Source organism: Arvicanthis niloticus, chromosome 17, assembly GCF_011762505.2.
Source record: "Arvicanthis niloticus isolate mArvNil1 chromosome 17, mArvNil1.pat.X, whole genome shotgun sequence".
NCBI classification, from domain to species: domain Eukaryota; kingdom Metazoa; phylum Chordata; class Mammalia; order Rodentia; family Muridae; genus Arvicanthis; species Arvicanthis niloticus.
This window is the reverse complement of record NC_047674.1, coordinates 17,421,295-17,443,066: the sequence shown is the minus strand read 5'-3', so window position 1 is coordinate 17,443,066 and position 21,772 is coordinate 17,421,295. Positions and strand designations below refer to the sequence as shown.

Below are 21,772 nucleotides of genomic sequence, written 5' to 3'. Positions count from 1 at the left end.
GCATGCCTCCTTATCTGGATATATACCATGTGCATGCATGAACCCACAGAGACCAGAAGAAGGCCACAGATTCTCTGGAGCTGGAGTGAGAGGCTGTTGCAAGCCACTCCACATGGATACTCAGAGTTGAACTTGGTTCTCTGTAGGAGCAGCCAGCTGTTAACTGATGACCCATGTCTCCAGCCACCTCTTCATAATTTTTAAAACTTGCTTTGTTCCTTCTTTTTTGAGACAGGGTCTCAATACGTAGCTCATGCCAACCTGACCCCTCTCTCTTCTTGCCATAGTCACCACCATGCTTAGTTTATGAGCATGTATTGCTGTACCCAGCTTTAAGAAACACACTCATAACCCCAGCACTGTAATAGACAAGAGGGAGGACTGCTGAGGCTGGCTGGCCACAGCCTTGCTTCAAGTCCAGCAAAAATCCTGTCTCAAGGGAATAAGGCACAGAGGATAGACCCAGACACATGACCTCTTCCTCTGGCCTCCACACAGGCACAGGTGCACCAGTACAGTACACTCAGATGTGCATACAGTACACATACACACACACACACACACACACACACACAAACTTTTTTCCCTCTTTTTTTTAAAAAAATATTATTTATTTAATGTATATGAGTACACTGTAGCTCTCTTCAGACACACCAGAAGAGGGCATCGGATCCTATCACAGATGGTTGTGAGCCACCATGTGGTTCCTGGGAATTGAACTCAGGAATTGAAGAGCAGTCAGTGCTCTTAACCACTGAGCCATCTCTCCAGCCCCACAAAGAAACTTTAAATGAGCAAATAATTGCTCCCAAGTAAATACTACTAATAAGTATCTAATCATACTATACAAGGAATTGCTGGGGAAAGGATATAGGAGAATAAAAAGTTATAAATCACTTTATAATGATATCTAATTCATCTAGAACGAAAACAATGTAATAATACAAAAGCACAGTACCTAGATTAAATAAAAAGCAGATCACTAAGTAAACTTTATAGTAGCATATGGAAATGACAAAATTCCCAACAAAAAGTTGATGGGAGAGATGGGCAGTTTATTTAAAGTGAAATACAGGAGAGGTAAAGCACAGAAATATACTTAAAGGCATTAGAAGTTAATATAGGGGCTGGTGAGATGGCTCAGTGGTTAAGAGCACTGACTGCTCTTCCAGAGGTCATGAGTTCAAATCCCAGCAACCACATGGTGGCTCACAACCATCCATAATGAGATCTGATGCCCTCATATGGGTGTCTGAAGACAGCTACAGTGTACTTACATAAAATAAAATAAATTATATATAAAAAAAAGAAAAAAAAAAAGAAGTTAATATAGAAGCCCACTCAGGACCTCAGGCACGCTCAGTCCTAGAGCATGACATTATTATAGACATTAAAAAGAGAGAATTCGGTGGTAGCGTGCATGGATGGCAGGCACAAAGCCTTGAGTTTCATACCAAATGCCTTTAGACCACGTGTGGTAGTGCAAACCTATGTTAGCACTTGGTAAATGCAGGCAGAAGGATCAGAAACTCAAGGTCATATTCAGCTACCTACCAAGTATGAGGCTAACCTGGGCTCCATGAGACACTGGGGGAGGGGCAGAAGGAGACAGTTCAGAAGGCAGTCAAGATGTTGCAGCAGCAGCGGCAGCAGCCTGACTACCAATGCTATCCCCAGGTTGGTTAATGTTGAAATTAAGCCATAATCATGGTTTCTCCCAGTGGGAAAAAAAAAACAAACTTAAAATTTCCCACTATGCTTTAAAGGCTGTGACAGTAACAGAAAGAGAAACAGAGGATCCATAAAACCTAGTTCTGGAACTATTAACAGGCTTGACACTCTTTAGCTGCCAGGAGATCTGACTCTGAACACAGGAAACCCCACCCAGCATCCCAGAGTTGAATTGTTATTTGTTTTATTTTATCTTTCCCCCACACCCAAGACAGGGTTTCTCTGTGTAGTCCTGGCTGTCCTGGAACTCGGAGATCCACCTGCCTCTGCCTCCTGGGTGCTGGGATTTAAAAGTATGCACCATCACATTCAGCTTCCTTTATCATTGTAAAAAAGGATTTCATATATGAGCACTGGATTTAAATCATTTCCCCTCCCTGTACTCCCCCAGCTCCTCCCACCCAAGTCCCTTCTACTCACTCATATCCTTTCTTTCTTTCTTTTCTTTCTTTCTTTTTTTTTTTTTTTTTTTTTGGTTTTTCGAGAGACAGGGTTTCTCTGTGTAGCCCTGGCTGTCCTGAAACTCACTCTCTAGACCAGGCTGGCCTCGAACACAGAAATCCGCCTGCCTCTGCCACCCAAGTGCTGGGATTAAAGGCGTGCACCACCACTGCCTGGCACTATCTTGTATTTTTTTATTATTATTACATATATCAATACATAAATGTAATCTGCTACTGAGTACCGTTTAGTGTTACTCGTGTGTTGCATGTTTTCAATGTGCTTTCCAGGAGGCTGGGGAGACGGCTCGGTGGGCAAAGTTCTGCTGCACAAGCCTAAAGACCAGGGTTCAGATCCCCAATTACCATATAAAGGCTGGATGTGGTGGCTCACCTATAATCCTAGCATGCATGCTGGAAGCAAAGACGGGGGATCCCTGGAGACATGCAATCCCTGAAGTGAGCTGTGCTGGGCAGAGTAGCTGAACCGGCCAGCTCTGGGTTCATCAAGAAACCCTACCTCCATAATGTAAAGTATGATGAAGAAAGACACCTAATGTCAACCTCAAGCCCCTGCATGCATGTGCACACACATACATCCACACCGCATCACACACACATATACACACACACAAATAAGTAAATGAATAAAATAGTTGGCTTTCCAGACCAAATCATGGTGAAACCCAGGCTTTTGCAGTGTGTGTGTGTGTGTGTGTGTGTGTGTGTGTGTGTGTGTGACTCCTACAAACGCTGAAGTTAAGAAGCATGTTCCTAAGTAATTTTATAGTTGTTTATACAGATTGGAAACAGATTCTACAGGCTACATAGTGCTAAATGGATTATAGTCTTATACAGATTGAAAAGGGTCGGGGGTCTGGGCCAGGCTGATGGGCTGATTGATCTTTGCCCAGGCATGCCCTTCACGGAAAGGATTCGCCACTGGGGTGTGGCCTGTCAGCAGTTAGGACCTGTATTGCTTGGAGTGCTTCTAGTTCTCGCTAATTGTTGGACTTTACTGTGATCCTCTGCTTCCAGGGAAGTCATCAGGACCCTCCCATCATTGGAGTCTCTGCAGAGGTTGTTTGACCAACAGCTCTCCCCAGGCCTTCGCCCAAGAGCTCAGGTAAGGGGGTTTGGATTTATACCAGGGACTCTGAAGGCAAACAGAAGCACTGTGTCCTCCTGTTTGCCAGTCTAATATAAACATTGGGGTGGGGGTGGGGATGGGGGGATGAGAGTGGATGTTGAGGCTAGACTACATGCCCTTCTGTGAAGGCATTTCCTGGCATCAGCTCCTGACTTCAGACAGTTTCACTCATAAGACAAATTGCCTGGTGTTGAAGGAGGAGGCGAACAGGGCCATTCCCATCATTTCTCCTCAGAAATTGAAGGGCGAGGAAAACATGAGGTTCTTCAGACACTTAACCCTAGGGACTGCAAGATGGCGGTGCCCCTCCTCCACGGCTGCTCACGGTTGGGCAGGAGACGAGGACCAAATGAAGCGTAGATCCAGCTATATAGTTTAGTGCCCTCAGTAAATTTAAAATCAAGTGAGGGCAGGGAACTAGATCCTTATAACATTGTTAAACATATTGTGAGAACATATAGAGGGGCTCACACCTTTAATACCAGCACTGGGAAGGCAGAAACAGGAGGATCTCTGTGAGTTCAAGGCCAACCTGGTCTACAAAGCAAGTTCTAGGACATCCAGGACTACGTAGAGAAACTCTGTCTCAAACAAAACAAAACAAAACACCAAGAAAGCGAGACTATTAAATAGAACAGCATGGTTTAGGGGTCAGAAAGGGCAAAATCTCCAAAAACACCAACAGTGCCTGTTGTAGATGCTAAAAACAGCAAACTAAATCCATAAAAGTTAGCCCTATTCTACTGATGAGTGTATGTCATTGATTTGGGGGAGTTGTCCTCCAGCTCACCATCTCCTGCCTTAGCCTTCAAAGTGCTAGGATTATAGGCATGAGCCAACATGTCTGGCTTAAGCCTATTGTGTGTGGAAGGGGAGTGAAGAGCACGTGTGTTTGTTTGGTACTTGTGTATGAATACATGTATATACGCATGTACACGTACTTGCATTTGAAGGCCAGATGCCAGTGTCAGCTGCCTTCCCCCACTACTCTCATCTTTTAAAATTATATTTTATTTATTTATTCATTTATTTATTTTTATTGTACACGTGCGTGCATGCATTCACTCATGAGCGTGTAGCACAGCACAGGTGTGAAGGCAGACTTGCAGAAGTCAATTCTCTCCTTCTACCATGAGTCTCAGGACCAAACTGTAGTCCCCATGCCTGGGCCATAGCCTTTACCTAATTAGCCATCTTACTGGTCCTCTACTTTATCTTCTGAGATAGCATCTCTCACTGAACCCAGAGCTCTACTGGATTCAACTCTGCTGGCCAGCCAATAGGTGCCAAGATTAAATCCTCATTCCATCCCTACCTGACTCACACTCCCAATGCTGCAGTTCCAGATGCCCGCCAAGCCCAGTTTTTTCCTGGAGTCTGAAGATCCAAACTCAGGTTCCCATGTTTGCACGGCAGGCACATTTTCTTTTCTTTTCTTTTCTTTTTTTTTTTTTTTTTTTTGGTTTTTTTGGTTTTTTTGAGACAGGGTTTCTCTGTATAGCCCTGGCTGTCCTGCACATTTTCTATTAAACCTTCTCCCGAGCCTCTTTACCCTAGACTTCGAATGGGGTGGAGGCTGCTCTCAGACAGTAGGTAGGAAATAGACCACATACATGAAGAAAGATGTTCACCTGCCCCATGGATACCAGGAAATGCTGTTCACCTCCTCTCATGCTTATCAGTTAGGAGAAATGCTGACTGCAGCTGGTAATTTTGACCTTGGAAGGAACAGGGACATTCATAGGGCCTCATTCCCCTGCTGGTGAGAGTGGAAACAGGTTTTCTGAAGGGCAGGAGATCTGTGTAGAAAAGATGGATGCTGTTTTCTGAAGGGAAATGGAGACGGAGTAGATCTGGGGGAGAGGAGAGCTGGAGGGCAGTTGGGAAGAATGAAAGGAAGGGAAACATCGGTTGGGATGTATTGTATAAAAGAAGGGAGGGAGGGAGGGAAGGAGGGAGAAGGAAAGCTGACTGCATCCTTCAAGTCCTCCTCTCTGTGGGGAGTTGTCTTAGGAACCACATGGGCACTGAGAGGCATCAGTAAGGGTAGGTACTGATGCTGTCTTCCTGAAAATGAAGACAGGAAATCTGCTGCATGGCCAAAGATGGCAAAATGTGACACAATCAAGTAAGGCACAGATTCTGTCCATGGTGCAGACGCTGCTGTGGAATGAGCTCCCAGCATTCCCACTTGCTGTGTGGAGACAGCATGTTGCAGAGCAATGTGAGAATGAGGGTCCAAGCCAGGAGGATGCCAACTCACTACCACCAGTCGGACTGGGGAGATGTGGACCCACCAAGGAGCTTGAGCAAGCTAACAGTGGATTATAAATATAAATATTTATATTTATATTTATAAATATTGTAAAAATAAATATAAATATATAATTATATAAAATATATTTATTATTAAATAAATATATTATTATTTAATAAATATAAATATAAATTTATATTTTTATAAATTATAAAAATTTTATTATTTTTTATTTTTTATTATAAAAATAAATATAAATATATATAAATATAAAAGTGTACATAAATAGGCGTGTCACACAAATGTGTGGCACTGAGAAAGCCCCTGTGATGACAACTTCTAAATCACCCTGAGGCAAAATGAGTAGATAGGGGCTTAGAGCCTGGCATGTTAGAGTTGAGTGGCCACGCAGCTCTTGGGAGCATGAGGAAGGAAATTTCCTGGAAAGAGAGGTTGTCTTCATAGCAGCCTTGACAATAGGTGACCTGTATAAGGTAGTACCTGCTGCAATCCTGGTTCTTCAGAAGACTGATGCAGGGGGATTACTTGAGCCCAGAAATCCTGGCCAGTATAGACAACATAGCAAGATTCCAATTTAAAAAAAAAAAGTAACGAGGGAAACTGAATAGGGTGAAGTGCCATGCTAGTGTCTTCCTGCTCCAGATGTCCTGTGTACATGAACTGGCTAGTGCCAGAAAAGGCAGAGAAGGAGACGGCAGACAGAGACCCTCACCTCCACCACCTTTGACCTGACTAATGGAGCTGGCTATAATCTGTTTTACAAAAGGACAGCTTTTCAGAGCTGTTTCTATCTACAGTTGCTCTGAATGGCCGTCTCGAAATATGCCAGAGAAGAATATTTTGAGGCAGCCTATTTCGGTCTCCCACAAAGATTTCACAGGGAAAAATATATTTGTGTTCTATTTATACGACTAAAAATATTCATCAGCAGGGGAAACTGGCTCTTTGCTATCTTTGAAGTGAAGGATGGGTTAATTTCTAAGAAAGTCAGAGCAAATGTAGGCAGGACACATGCTGCCAGACACCAGCGTGTAAGTAGCTTGAATGGAAGAGCACACACCAGATCATTGAAATAGGTGAGGAGAGAGACCAGGTCTCGAGTTAGGCTTGCCGCGGCCAGGGTAAAGTCAATGGGCAGTATGACAAACTCTGTTTGCAGCTGGAAGCAAAAGAGTGGCAACCTCTACCAGTAATAGAATTCAGGTCTCACTCCTTACTCCCCATAAAGCAGAGAATATTGTTTTTTTAATATTTCTATCTCTCTTTTTTTTTTTTTAATTCACAGAGATCCTCCTGCCTCTGCCTCCCCAGTGCTGGAATTAAAAGCATGCACAACCACACGCAGCTCTCTTTGTTTGGAGAGAGAAAGACAGACAGACAGACAGAGCATAATGTGTGCAGATGTCCACAGAACCCATAAAAGGGTGTTGGGGCCGGGCGGTGGTGTCGCACGCCTTTAATCCCAGCACTTGGGAGGCAGAGGCAGGTGGATTTCTGAGTTCGAGGCTAGGTCTACAGAGTGAGTTCCAGGACAGCCAGAGCTACACAGAGAAACCCTGTCTCGAAAAACCAAAAAAAAAAAAAAAAAAAAAAAAAAAAAAAAAAAAAAAAAGGTGTTGGGTCCCCAGAAGCTAGTGGAATTACAGGCAGTTGTAAGCTGTCCAATGGGTGTTGGGAACTGAACTCAGGTCCTCTGAAAAACTGGAAAGTGCTCTTAACCACTAAGCTATCTGTTAGCCCCCGAAGAATATCTATCTTGATAGGCCTTCAGATCTTACCGTCTAGGGGGCTGACCTGCTGCAAGGGGTAGAAAAAAGAAAACTGGCCCCAGGCCTGAGTTCAGAGTCACATCTCCAGAGTTCTTCCTTCCCTTATCTGTGCAATAATGTCCTACCCTACACAAGGAGGAAAGGGGCATATATGCCCAGTGTGTCTGACATCTTGAAAGGGCACGGACTCTTGCCACCCTAGAGCCCTTTTCCTTGGAGAGTGCAGAGAAGGACTACTGGAGAGGTTCCAAAGAAATGCAACAGTCAAAATAGTTGCTTCCCAAGGGGATGGCATGTGCCCCTGGGTCAGGCCTGCAAAACCTTTTAAAAAGTGTAGCTAAGGCCATGATTGACCATACAGGCCTGTAAGTCCAATGTATACGAAGCTAAGAAAGCTGGAAGCCTGTACCTCCAGACCCTGCCTCAAACAAACAGGAAATAAAAGCAAACCAAACCAAAAGCCAGTGTGGCACGGCTGATAGACGAGCAAGGGCTGTGGTAAAGGGCTACTGTTCAGGCTAGACATATACACGGCAAGTTTGTCCATCCCACGCCCTTAGGCAGGTGAGCTTGTTAGCTCCGCCTCTCCAGCAGGGAAGTGTGTCCACGGTAAGGTAGATACTGTAGAATCTAGCTTTGTTTTGATTTGTCTTCTTTCATTGCTTGGGAGTGTACTTGGGGCCTTCACTCATGTAGCCCATGCCTCAGCCTCGAAAATATCTCTTCTATAAATATATGCTTGGAGTCAGGCCCGGCATATGTGGGTACCAGTCCCGGTCTGGTATAGCAATTAATTAGCTATTTGTCTTTAGACAAGTAACTATAGGCTTCTGAGCCCCAGTGTTCACTAAACAGGTCCTTTAAGCATCTTTATTGGCCACACACCAGTGTCAAAACACTGGACACAGTGTTTTGGTTTCAACCCTCATGGAGCCCACATTCTATCAGGGGAATTTTTTTCACCCAACTCGAAAATGATACAGACCACACAGGGTGATTTGACAGATACAATAAGGTGCTTGTCCAAACTGAGGTAGCAGGGAGCGGCTCTTTGTGGGATCTGAAATCTGGATTGCAGGGTGCCCTTCCCAGATGAAATCCAAGCCTCTGGATACTCCTCGGCAAGGGTAGCTGGAGGACGATCAGAAGTGAGGAGGAAAATGGCTCCCAGTGGAGCATCTAAGCCTGCAGCACCTTCGGGGACAGGATATGGGGCTTGCCTGTGGTTCCACTGCTGTGGGAAGAAACCAGTGAGGGTTTTAAGCTATGGGGATGGGTATATTTTGGAAGGCGAGCAAGAACACCAACAGCTCAGGCAATGTAGGAGGGCGGGAAGGTGATGATTGAGGACGGCCCCAGAGATTTTAAGGACTGTGTAGGTGGGGTGAGAAGCACTGTGGGTGAGGTAGAGTTAGAGAGACGTGAAGATCTATTTTTTTGGCCATGAGGAATTTGGGATACACACACACACACACACACACACACACACACACCACACACACACCATCGTGTCCTTGCCTACAGTCGAGTGATAATGGTACTGGAAGGTAGAAGATGGAAAGAGGACCAGCACAGAAAGTGTCCATGTCCAGTGCTCACCCTCAGACAGACCTTGTTTGTTCTCATTTTCATTACCCAGGTGCCCGGAGAGGCCAGTCCCATCACCATGGTGGCCAAACTCAGCCAATTGACAAGTCTGCTGTCTTCCATTGAAGATAAGGTACCCACAGGCATCCTATAGCAACCTCTTGATTTCTCTGTAGTCTCCTCTTTGCGCCAAGCGCTCAAGTCCCAGGTTCTGCATTCTTATGACTCTCTGACTCATTACTGCTGTCCACAGGTCAAGGCCTTGCTGCATGAGGGCTCTGAGTCTCCCAATAGGCGTTCCCTTATCCCTCCGGTCACCTTTGAGGTGAGTGACTCTGGAGCAGTACAGCCTGACCTGAAGATCTACTGTTGGGGGCCATTGTGGTTCCTGTGAAGAGAGCACTTTTGACTTGGGCTATAGAAAGACAAGGAACCCAATGGCCAAGAATAGTAGTCAGGGAAGCCACCTAACTGGGACAGTGGATAAACATTAAAATCTGCTGCCTAAATGCATCAGTGAAGTGCCCTGCCCAGGAGGCTGCAAAGAACCTCCTTCAAATGGGAGGGAGAAGTGACATCAAACTGAGGGTCACAAGCTGCCTATAAAATAGGGTCTGGTAGGGGGCAGTGAAAGAAAACAATTCTATGATTTCCTTAAAAATGACTGGCTTAGTTAAGACCTAGAAAGGTAGGTTTTTTTTTTTTCCTTAATAGACCCCCATGATTCTAGTACTTCCAACCCAACTTGGTCCTGCCTTTATGAGACACCCCACTGCCCATCCCAACGCCCTCTCTATCCCTGAGAGGAGTCCCACAAAAGACAGATTTCCATTTCTTCCTACCACCTTGTTTTTTAAATTTCACATTTATTTATCCATCTATTTCTTGTTTGTGTGTGTGCATGCATGTGGGGAGAGAGAGAGAGAGAGAGAGAGAGAGAGAGAGAGAGAGAGAGAGAGAACATATGAAGAAAGGGAACAGCTTGCAAGACTGGGTTCTCTTCTTCTACCATATGGGTCCCAAAAGATTGACTCTAGGTCACCAGGCTTAGTGGCAGACTCCTTTTCCCACAAAATCATCTTGCCTGATTTTCCTATCATTCCTGGTTTGGGGGAGCTTTTTTGTTTGTTTTTATTTTTGTTTTTTATGAGATAGGACCCCACATAGCCTCCGCTTGAATTCACCTAAAACTGCCACCACACCCAGCTTAGATTTTCATTTTCTGAGCATGTCTAGGCAGGAGCCTTCCTCCTAGTTATTACCAGTCGATGTTCAGTTAGTGGTTATAACAAGGGCCCAGAGTGTGAATCTATTGCTAAGATTCTTTCCAGAAGTAGATGACACATCAGATTAATAAGTGTTGTCAAACTAATCAGTGAATGAAGCCTTTCCTAACAGTTCATCTGTTTCCTCCACCAAATCTGTTGGTGGAACAGCTGGGTTACACATGGGCAAGCTGGGCTCAGCCTCAGTGCCAGCCATTTTTAAGCATGCTACGGAATATAGGGGTGTTATCAGGGCAGAGTGGGAAAGGCCTGGAAATAATAGCCAGATAGCGTCACCCAGGACATTGACCCAGGGTTCCCCAGCCATGTAGACAAATCAATCAGGTGGCATTACCAAAGCCAGCCACTGACTGCATGCCTTACACTCTGAAGGTGAAGTCAGAGTCCCTGGGTATTCCTCAGAAAATGCATCTCAAAGTGGACGTCGAGTCTGGGAAACTGATCATTAAGAAGTCCAAAGATGGTTCTGAGGACAAGTTCTACAGCCACAAAAAAAGTAAGTCACCCACCCTGCACTCCCCATCCCACCCCAACCCTGCAACACCCCCCACCCCCCATGTTCTGGTTCTGTGTGGGAACTCTTGCGAATGACCAGTGACTAGATGTCAGTGGCAACCGTCTTAGTTCCTTTTCTATTGCTATGACAAATACCATGACCAAGACAACTTACAAAATAAAATGTTTGATGTGGGACTCACAGTTCCAAGGGGTTAGAGTCTAAGACCATCACAATGGGGAGTATAGCCACAGGCAGGTAAGCGTGGCACTGGATCAGTAGCTGAGAACCTACATCTTGATTCACAAGCATGAAGCAGAGAGAGGGCTAACCAGGAATGCTGTGAGCTTTTGAAACCACAAAGCCCCACCCCCAGTGCCACATCTCCCCCAACAAGGCCACACCTCCTAATACTCCCTAAACAATTCCAGTACCTAGAAACCAAACATTCAGATATATGAGTCTATGGGAACCATTCTCACTCAAACTACCTCAGTGACTGTCAGCAAAAGCCAGTCCCACTCCTATCCATGCGTGCTCCCCAAGCCTGCCTATGGAAGTCCTTTTCTGATACAGAGACACCCCTTAGGGGCCTCCCCTACATACTTAGCCACCACCTCTGGAAATGAGATTATACATTTATTTGTCACAGCTGCCCCATAGCAGTCCTATGTGTACACACGGTGATTTCATGTCTCTGTGTGTGACTGTCCTTCTCTTCCCTGCAAGCATGCAGTTACCTCACTGTGCTGGGACAGGCCCTGTCCTCATGGTGTGGCTAGCAGAGCTGCTAGGTTACCACCCTTAGCAAATCACTAGCCCTGTGGAACTGAAGTATATGAAGTCTGCATCTAAATGGTCCAATCTCACACCCACGCTATGTCACGTATCAGCTAGGAGACCTTGACCCACCTCTCTGAGCCTCAGTTTCTAGTTCTCAGGGATGAGAAAGACTGAGTGGACCACACGGGGCACAGCCCAACACCTAGCTTCCTTCCGACCAGCTGTTCTCATGGACACCGCTGAGCCACTGCAGCTCTGTATGTTGTACTGTCCAGTATTTGTACACACAGTGGGAAAGATCCCCATGACAGCTGCTGGAGAAGCTGCTGTGGGCAGAGCAGCATCCAGAGCAGCAAGCCAACCATATGGTCCCTACCCACATGAGATTTGTATTCTGGTGCATTGAGGGTGAGTAAATCTCAGCTCCATCTATCAATGCAATGGTTTCAGCTACTGGGAAGCTTTACAGAAATCAGAACAGCATGATAGGTTCTTCCTTTAGGAAGAGGATTTAGGGGAGCAGACAGAGGAGGCTGGCCCTTTAAAGCAATGAGCATGTGAGCTGAGATCCTGAGGCCTGAGGGAAGAGTCTTCCAGAGAGTGCACAAGGTGGAGTGGCACAGGATCTTAAAGAACAGAGATGAGTTTGGGGGTAGTATGGAATGGAACAGGAGGGTAATGGGAACATTGAATGACCTAGCCTCCTGAACAAGGTAAGTATCTCATAAAGAGGACTTTGGAAAAGCTCCCAAGCAAGAAGTTTCAGGCTAGACCTTGGTGCTGTTGAGTTCTTGCTGCAGATGGTTCTGAGGGTAGCACTGGGTGAATGTTCATCTCTACACAGAGTTTGACAACCCACCTTCAAATTCAGGTTCGACCTCCTGCCAGCCGCGTAACCTAGCCTCTCTGTGCCTCCAGTCTCCATCTGTAAAATTGGAGTGAAGACAACAGATGTCAGGTGGAGAGTCTCATATGCATGAGACTCTCGTGCATATGAGAGCAGCTTGCACATCTCCTCACTGCTCTGAGTTGAGTGAGAGAATGACCAGGCAGGGGCTAGGAATGGGACCTGTTGATTCTGCACCTCTTCTCCTGTGCCATGCTTGGGCACTGCCCCAAAGTCAGGGGTGGTGTAAGCCAGAGAAAGGCCAAGTACTGGGGAGGAAGAGGTCTCTTTTTTTCCTCTTGCACTTTGAGTTCTTTGGTGCTAGCTGGGTGCTCTGGCTGCTGAGACAGCTATGCGGCGTACTGCCCGTGCTCCGTAGATTTGCCCATTCCTCAGTGTACGCATGCTTCAGAGCTCATGTGTACCACGGTGTTTCTGTACAGCTTTCTCTGTCAATTTAAAAATAAATAAGTAACAAAGGGGAAATGTTGACAACAGGAGAGAGAGAGAGAGAGAGAGAGAGAGAGAGAGAGAGAGAGAGAGGCTTTCTTTCTGTAGACATTTTGTTTTATTTGGTTGGTTGTTTTGTTTTGAGACAGAGGCTCATGTTTCATAAGCTAGCGTTGACTTCGCTCTGTAGCTAAGGGTAATCTTGACACCTATTGATCCTGTTGACACCACCTGGATAATTGCATTCCTTATATAATCTGTATCTCATCAGTTTCAGGAAAGTAGGACAAATGAGCTCGTTAAATAAACTCACGTTGCCAGACAGTCTTGTACTGTACCCTCCCAGATGCTCTTTAAAGTATTAGTGCTAGGCCACACGTGGTGGTACAGCCTTTGAATCCTAGCACTTGGGAGGCAGAACAGGCTGATCTCTGTGAGTTCAAGGCCAGTGTGATCTACATAGTGAGTCCTAGGCCAGCCAGTGCTGCATAATAAGACCGGGTCTTAAAAAACAGGAAGAAGGAAGAAGAAGGAAGGAGGGAAGGAAGGAAGGAAGGAAGGAAGGAAGGAAGGAAGGAAGGAAGGAAAAGAAAAAGAATAGTACACACTGAGCATTAAGGCTGCACTCATAACACCAAGGAAGTTTGCACTTTCCTTTTCATAAATTTACATGTGTGTACGTGTGTGTGTGTATGTGCGTGTGTGTGCTTGCCTATGGGTGCTCACCCATACAATCACACATGCAGTTGACCAGGAGAGGCTCTGGATCCTCGAGAGCTGGAATTATAGTTGTAAACTTCTTGACATGGGTGCTGGCAACCACACTGGTATCCTCTACGAGAGATACATACTCTCCTAACGCCTGGGCCTCTCCAGCCCACACTCTGAGTGAGGGTACACAATGTTTCATCTTGTGTCATAGGAAAGGACCAAATGCTGAGTATTTCAGACCCACAAAAGCCAGAAATGTCATGATTCAACCTCATAGTTGCAAATCTCAGCTGTTCCCTCTTCAGCTTACAAAAATAAAATGTAATGGTGGTTTCTTTATGAAACGTATTTTTAATTGGAAGTCTCAAGATCTGGGGTCGCTGTTATCTTCATGTCTTTATTCTTATAAGCTTGCACCCATGAAGGAAGAGTGGGACAAGGCAAAGATGAAGGAGAAGACAAAACTTGTGACTGGATGAGTTACATAGATAAAAAGAAACAAGGACAGGAGCCTATGAAATAAGCTGGAGAGACAGCTCGGCACCTACAAGAACTGGGTGTTCTTTCAGGAGACCTGGGTTTGGTTCCTGCATAGACATGACAGCTCTCAGCCATCTGTAACCCGAGTTCTAGGGGATCACATGCCCTCCTCTGACCTGCATGAGTTCTGCGTGCATTTAGTACACAGATACATGCAGGCAAACACTTATACATATAAAATAAAAATTTAAATCAAAGCCAGAAATCCCTTTAATCCCAGCACTTGGGAGGCAGAGGCAGGGGGATCTCTGTGAGTTTGAGAACAGGCTAGTCTCTATAGAGAATTCAAGGACAGTTAGGACTACGTAGAGAGATGCATGTATGTAGTCTCAAACAAAACAAAACAGAAGTTTTAATTTAAAAATAGTATTAAATTAACAGAAAGAAGAAAGCAAAAGGAAGAACTGCTCTGTACAGGGGTCAAAGGCAGGGCAGGGATTCAAGCCAGCCATGGCTATCTACAACCATGCTTCAAAAATCCAAAAAGAAATAAACAGATTTTCAATATAAAAATTTTAAAAGGCTGGAGCTACATCTCTGTTGTCCAGTGCTTATCTATCATGTGCGGGCCCGGGGTAGAATAAAAACCACCAGCAAGTAAACATTTGAGGTAGAAGGTAAGTTTGATGGGTTTTTGAGGCGGAGTCTAATGCTAACTGCGGCTGGCCTGGAACTCATTATGCAGTTCCAGCTGGCCTCAGACTTGACCTGATGGTGGGCTTCCTCACTCAGTCTCTTGACAGGCTCCATTAGACACAGCAGGCCTTTCTACATTGATGTAGCAACCCAAGGAGTTCATACTAATAAGTATTAGTAAAAGAAAAGAGGGGAAGGAGGAAAGGTTATCAAAGAATCCAGAAAAACATCTCACTGAATGCACACACATGGGGGTTGAGAGTGTCCCAGGTGCACAGAACACAGAGAAGGCAGCACCAACAGTGGGAGCCTCACAGCACTGGCTTCTATGGAAAGGCCAAGGGACTTCCTGATTGAGGTAGAATCCAGAATATATTAGGGATTCCCAGCTTCTGTGGGTGCTCGGACGGAGGACTCAGGGGACTCAGCATGGTACCCCATGCTTAGAGTCTTCCCACTGGAGTCACATGAGCACACTCAGTGACCCCACCCCTGTTAGTCATGACAAGTCTACCAGGGACTCTCAGTAGAGACTTGGTGCTCAAAGTAGTTGTTTGTCTAGTTAATTAGTTTTGTGATCCCTTGGGAATCAAGGACCTATACATGTCAGGCAAGGGGTAGCTCAGGCACTCACTCCTCATCCTCCTGCCTCCACATCCCAAGTGCTGGTCATTGCATCTGCCACTAGGCCTAGCTCCAGGAAAGGAGAAAAAAAAAAAAAAAAAAACAAACTCAAATAGCTCAGAAAATATAGCAAAAATTGACAAATGGGATTTTATAAAATTAAAAAACTCTGACCAGCAAGGGAAACAGTTAGCAGAGTGAAGAGACACAATGGGAGAAAGGCTTCACCAGTCACACGCTGACCGATCAGTGTCAGTGATAGCTGCACACCCATGATTATCAGAGCAAAGTTTGTTATAGCCAAGCTATGGAATTGACCTTGGTGCCCTCAGTGAAGGAAGAAAATGTTCCTGTGCATCATGGAATGAGTATTACTCAGCCATAAAGAACAGCAAGATACTGTTTACAAAAAAAAAAATGGATAGAACTATTGATGAGGGAGCAGGAGGGAGGGAGAGAGAGGAGAAAGGAGAGGACAATTAGGGGACAAAATGGACCAAGGTGGAAAAGAGGTAGAGCAACAAAGAGTGACGTGTACAGGAATGAAGACGGTATAATGAAGAGATATGTTAATATATGCTCATTTAAAAGTCAAACATGTTTTAGAAAATAATTCTTGGAAAGCTACTAGAGAGGCTACCAAAATGAAGGCATAAACAAAGAGAGAGGGAGACATAGAGAGAGAGAGAGAGAGAGAGAGAGAGAGAGAGAGAGAGAAGAGGGTCCAAGAAGAGGGACAAAGGAATAAATTCTGGGGTGCTGAAGAAGGAAGGTTTCCATCAGGCCTCAAAGTCAGCAGACCTAGAGGCTGTGGGAAAACACTTACTCACAGGACAGACAGGAGTGCTTAGTCACGTGGGGATGAGAGTCGCAAATCAGGAGAGGAGTCTGAATCGAGCACAGGGTTAGGACAGCAGCTCAGCATGGAGTATGGCCCTCCACACTATCAAAACAGAAAAGAACATGGTCATTACACAGTTATTAACCCAGGAAAGGCTGACATGATGTTTTGCCCATACTCACCCCACACTGTTCTGTCTAACTCCTCACAGACCTACCCTCATTCCCTCCCTCCTTCCAACTTCCTGTCCTCTGACTGAGTCTATGTAATGGTTTGAATATGCTTGGTCCAGGGTGTGGCACTATTTGGAGGTGTGGCCTTGTTGGAGTAGGTGTGTCACTGTGGGTGTGGGCTTTAATACCCTAGTCCTAGCTGCCTGGAAGTGAGTATTCTGCTAGCAGCCTTCAGATGAAGATGTAGAACTCTTAGCTCCTCCTGCACCATGCCCGCTTGGTTGCTACCATGTTCCCTCCTTGGTGATAATGGACTGAACCTCTGAACCTGTAAACCAGCCCCAATTAAATGTTGTCCATATAAGAGTTGCCTTGATCTTGGTATCTGTTCACAGCAGTAAAACCCTAAGACAGGAGTTGATATATGCTTATAGGTGTGAGACCATCCCCTGGGACTTGGCACTACCCGGAGCTATGTCCTTAAGAAACTTGACTTTCTCTCCCGCAACAGCCAACTGCCAATAGCTACTTAGCTAAGGGAGGGGATTCATGACCCCAACTCAGAAAAACATGTTTTAAGTTGCATAGGAAAAGAAGAGCAACCAGAACTACTAGTCTGTCAGGAGTCTTGTCATTGTCATGGTGATATAAGCATTGAGTTGTTTATGTAGCTAAAATACAATGATAACCCAGGTGGTTGTGCATGCCTTTGATTTATTTGTTTGTTTGTTTGTTTAAGATATATGGTATAAAGTTCAAAAGAGTTCACTAAAAAAAACTTGAAATTAGTTGCCTTCAGGGTCAGGACATTAGAGGAAGTGGAGTAGAAAGATTCTATTACCACCAACAACAAATTTTATGGAATGATTTGATTCATTTTTAATTTTATCCTTATTATTTTTAATTATGTATGTGTGTATGTCTGGTTTTGTGAATGAAGGTGCCCCAAGAGACCAGAGGAGTCACATCTCTGGAGCTGGACTTACAGGTGGTTGTGAGCTGCCTGATGTGGGTGCTAGGAATTGAACTCGGGCCCTCTGAAAGAGCATCATGTGTTCCTAGTTGCTCAGCCGCCTCCCCAGCCCCTCAATTTTTGATTTAGAAAAAAATGAAAACTACAAATTTTCTGTGAGTTTTTCACAAATTAAGCAAGACAGAGTGGAGGTAGGGAAGTGGCGTGGAGGGAGAAGGAGAGGATGGACAGAATGTCACTGTAGCAAAGCTAACTCTAGTTGGTTCTGGGTACCATACTTTAAAATGAGCCTCCAGGGCTTAGCACAGGTTTGTGGGAGTCAGGTTGGGGCTTGGGTGCCTAGAGAACATTGGACATTGGACATAGTGGATGACGAACACATGCATGAATCAATAAACTTCTGTTTTTCTGAAGTCTTGCAACTCATCAAGTCCCAGAAGTTTCTGAACAAGCTGGTGATTTTGGTGGAGACAGAGAAGGAGAAAATCCAGAGGAAGGAATATGTTTTTGCTGACTCTAAGGTAAGTGGCAGTAGACATCTGATGTGGGGCAAGAAGGGACATGGCCTTGAGGACAGTGATGTGCTGCCAGGGGTGGCAATCATTTTCTCCCTGGGTTCTAGAGCACTCTTTTCATACTTGGGAAGCTGAGCATAGCTAGTTAAAGACCAGGCTCTGGGCTAGCTGGGACTTGCAGAGTTTTAGTTCCAATGTCCCAGGATCCTTGGATATATACCAACTCTTAGCTTTGAATGCATCTCCCCAGGTGGATGCCTCTTTCATTTATATATACATATACATACACATATGTGTGTGTGTGTATGTATGTATATGAAACTACCCCTCAGTATTTTTTAAGCTGACCACATCCTTTGTCCAGGGAGGTAGAGGTCCTTCTAAGTGTGTCTGCCCTTCTTCCTCCAGAAGAGAGAAGGCTTCTGCCAACTCCTGCAGCAGATGAAGAACAAGCATTCGGAGCAGCCGGAGCCCGACATGATCACCATCTTCATTGGCACTTGGAACATGGGTGTGTCCCTGTTCCCCTTCCCTCCCACTGGCTCTGCTTAGATTCACCTTCCTGCCTCTGCATCTGTAAATGGCACAAGGGGACACCTCTATCTCTCACCCATAGTCCTGGTCTCCATCCCATCTATACAACCTCTTTTCTAGAGAATTCTACCTTTGTCCGATGATGATGAACAAGTAAAATAGGCTATAGAATTAGTGCACCCCAAAAATAGCCAAAGTAGCTTACTCTACAGTTCACCAGGGGACCCAGCCCTGGAATAAAGAAGCCTGGTCCCGGCTTATCTAGGGAGGAAATGAGGGAGAGATAGAGAGTCCAGTGGATGAATAGAGGGATGGGTGAGTAGGTGGACCGACGGATAGATCCTAATGGTCCTACAGTTAAATACCATACAAATAATATATAAGTTTTTAGTGTACGTTAAAAAATATTTTTAAAAGTAAATAAACAAAATATATACACTAAATATATGATAATATATTCTATATGGTAAATATATAAGTGAAATAATAATTTGGTATAAGTACTCAGCTAGAAATAAAAGCTAAGGTACAAAATATATATTGGACTAAATATATTATATATTACCATACATTATTATACCAAATATGTGCATAATTCTAATTGTCAATTGTACTAAATAATGTTTTGGTATATATATTGAGCTAGAATTAAATTAAAAGATGTCCAGTTAAATCTGAATCTCAGACAACCATTGCATGGGGCATATTTATTCTAAAAATCACCCAGATTTTTATTCTAAAAATCACCAGAAATTCAAATGTACTGGGTGTCTTAGTCTATCATTAACTTCTTAGGCTCTCATCCTCAGGGGTTCAGACATGTGGCACACCGGGCCTTTCTAGTTTTCTTATCTGTGTAGAGTTCTTTTGGTTGGACATGGTGGAGTCATCCCATTGCTATCCTTCCAGCAGAAGACACCTGGGTGCAATAGGCAGGAGCCCTGTTGCACATGGGCAGGGTGGGAAGGTCTCCATATGAGTCTCACTGAGAGCTCTGAGGGGGCAGAGTTTGGCAGAGATTGTTATTTGGATTCTTGGCTTCTTGTCTCTCTGTTGGCCAAGAGACATAGATTTCCTCAGGGTGTGGGGAGAACATCTACCCATCCTTAGGGTATCTCCAGAAGTAGATTTCCCATCATTCCTTGAAGGAGCTGCTTCCATTCATTTTTCAATATGGAAGCTGAGGAAAGTTGCACGCCCCTCCTGTTTCTCTGTTGAGTACCTGTTCATCTCAGTTCTTAGCTGACCATAACTTTCTTCCAGGAAGCCTTTGGTGTTTTGTCGGGCCTTGGCCATTTAACCTGCACCATCAATCAGGTAGCACAGGTAGAGGTCTCCACCTCTAGAGATTAAAATATTAATGAGTTATCTAAAGGCCGGGGGGAGGGGGTGTAGCTAATTAAGTTATTCCCTCCCTTCTTCCCCCTCCCTATAAAAAGTCAGGCTCCCCTGGCTTTTGGGGGAACGCGCAAACCATCTATACCCACTCACCACGCCATGAACAATAAAAGCCTTGGAAAACTGGACTTCACGTGTCTCCTGGGCCTGAACCTTCCTGAGGCAGCTGATGGCTTGCTCACAGTGGCTTCGTGAATGTGGGTGTGGGAAGCCCGCCTGGGACCCCGCTGCCAGACCACCGTGGGACCCCACCACTGGACTTCCCCTCCACCCCTGGGAGTTTTTTTCCCACAGTGCTTCCTGGCAGTAGTGTAGAAGCTGCCATCCTGAATGTGTCACTCACCATTAGAAATGTAAACTCATGTGTCACTGCCACCCTAGAGCCTAGGACATGACTGGCAACCTGTTCAGTTAGATCAGGGCTCTAGAGAGGATCTCCCAGACTTTCTTTGAAAGGAAATATTATCTTTACAACAAGATCTCCTGAACTCTGGCCATAGCTGACATGTAAGGTGGCCTCAGCACCGAGTCCTCCATCTAGGGCATCTGCTCCCAGTGACTTTTGTAACTATGTAACTGACCCTCGTCTTCCCCTGTTTTGAATCCCCCTGATGCCCTTGACCTGACCTGTCTTTGACTCATTCGGTGTTGGGTTTTGCTGTTGAAGGTAATGCACCCCCTCCCAAGAAGATCACGTCCTGGTTTCTCTCCAAGGGGCAGGGAAAGACACGGGACGACTCTGCTGACTATATTCCCCACGACATCTACGTGATTGGTACCCAGGAGGACCCCCTTGGAGAGAAGGAGTGGCTGGAGATACTCAGGCACTCCCTGCAAGAAGTCACCAGCATGACATTTAAAACAGTGAGCAGCTGGCCAGGCCCGGGGTGGGGAGACAGCAGGCTCTTCCAAGCATCTCAGAAGACAGACAGGATACTGCCAAAGATGTATAGGATTGCTCAGTGGTACCCCACTATCAGAGCCACAGATGTGCATTGAGGTGCTATCCTCAGTAGTTGATAGAGTCCTGAATCCTCCACCTTCCCTACTCCTGCTTAAAAGGATAATATTTACTTCCTAGATGAATCTTCAGTCCCAGTTCTCATCTCTGAGGTGTTTTGTCTCATTTTTAGACATTGTTAGAAGTTCCCCCAAAGGCTAGGGAAGGCAGACAAGGTGTCTTGCTCCCAGGGTGAGAGCTGGGTGAATCCCACTGGGATGCTCAGGGTTCCAACAGTACATCTCAGCCTTGTGTTACAACATTGTCTCCCACCACCACCACCACCAGGTTGCCATCCACACCCTCTGGAACATTCGCATAGTGGTGCTTGCCAAGCCGGAGCATGAGAATCGGATCAGCCATATCTGCACTGACAACGTGAAGACAGGCATCGCCAACACCCTGGGTGAGCATAGAGGGAATCCATTCCTGTGCACGCTCTGCCTCTTCTCTTAGCAATGTTCCAGATTAAACCATGAGAGTCCTGTCCTGGGATCCCTTAGTGTCTAGCAAATCCAGATGGTTTCCCCTACAAAAACTCATCCAGGATCTATACCAGCTCTGGCCATCTGGCTAAAATGTGGGTTCTGTCTCAGTAAGTCTCAGATGGTTTCCAAGGTGTCATTCTGACAAGCTTTCAGGTGACATTAGTGCTAGCCAGTCCAGGGACCCCACTTTGAGAAGTGAGAGTCTAGAATAGGAACTGGCAACCTTCTAGTGGGTAAGGCCAGACGGTGACCTTTTAGGCCTTATGGACCACATGCCTCTATCCCTCTCTGCTACTGCCACCTGGAAGTCCCCACACTCAGCAGAAGGGATGAACGAGATGGCTGTGATCAGACCAGGGTTGGCCATGGCCTATAGCATGCTGGCCCAGGAGAACACCAAGCACCCTGTAGGAAGTGGAAACTGACCAGTGCTGAGTTGGTGGGCACAGAAAACAGAGATGAGAGTGGACAGGCTGTATAGGT

The 21,772-nt window shown here is 45.4% G+C and overlaps 1 protein-coding gene across 2 annotated transcripts in view; it reads left to right on the top strand.

The window, feature by feature from the left end:
- The window catches only part of Inpp5d (inositol polyphosphate-5-phosphatase D), a 99,151-nt gene that overhangs the window by 56,245 nt on the left and 21,134 nt on the right, over positions 1–21,772 (top strand). For both annotated transcript variants that reach the window (XM_034522070.2, XM_076914854.1), the window contains exons 6-13: positions 3,210–3,297; positions 9,008–9,088; positions 9,209–9,280; positions 10,614–10,737; positions 17,769–17,875; positions 18,278–18,380; positions 20,469–20,665; positions 21,090–21,207. In XM_034522070.2, coding sequence (XP_034377961.2) covers positions 3,210–3,297; positions 9,008–9,088; positions 9,209–9,280; positions 10,614–10,737; positions 17,769–17,875; positions 18,278–18,380; positions 20,469–20,665; positions 21,090–21,207 — 890 coding nt within the window. The remainder of the gene's footprint in view (positions 1–3,209; positions 3,298–9,007; positions 9,089–9,208; positions 9,281–10,613; positions 10,738–17,768; positions 17,876–18,277; positions 18,381–20,468; positions 20,666–21,089; positions 21,208–21,772) is intronic.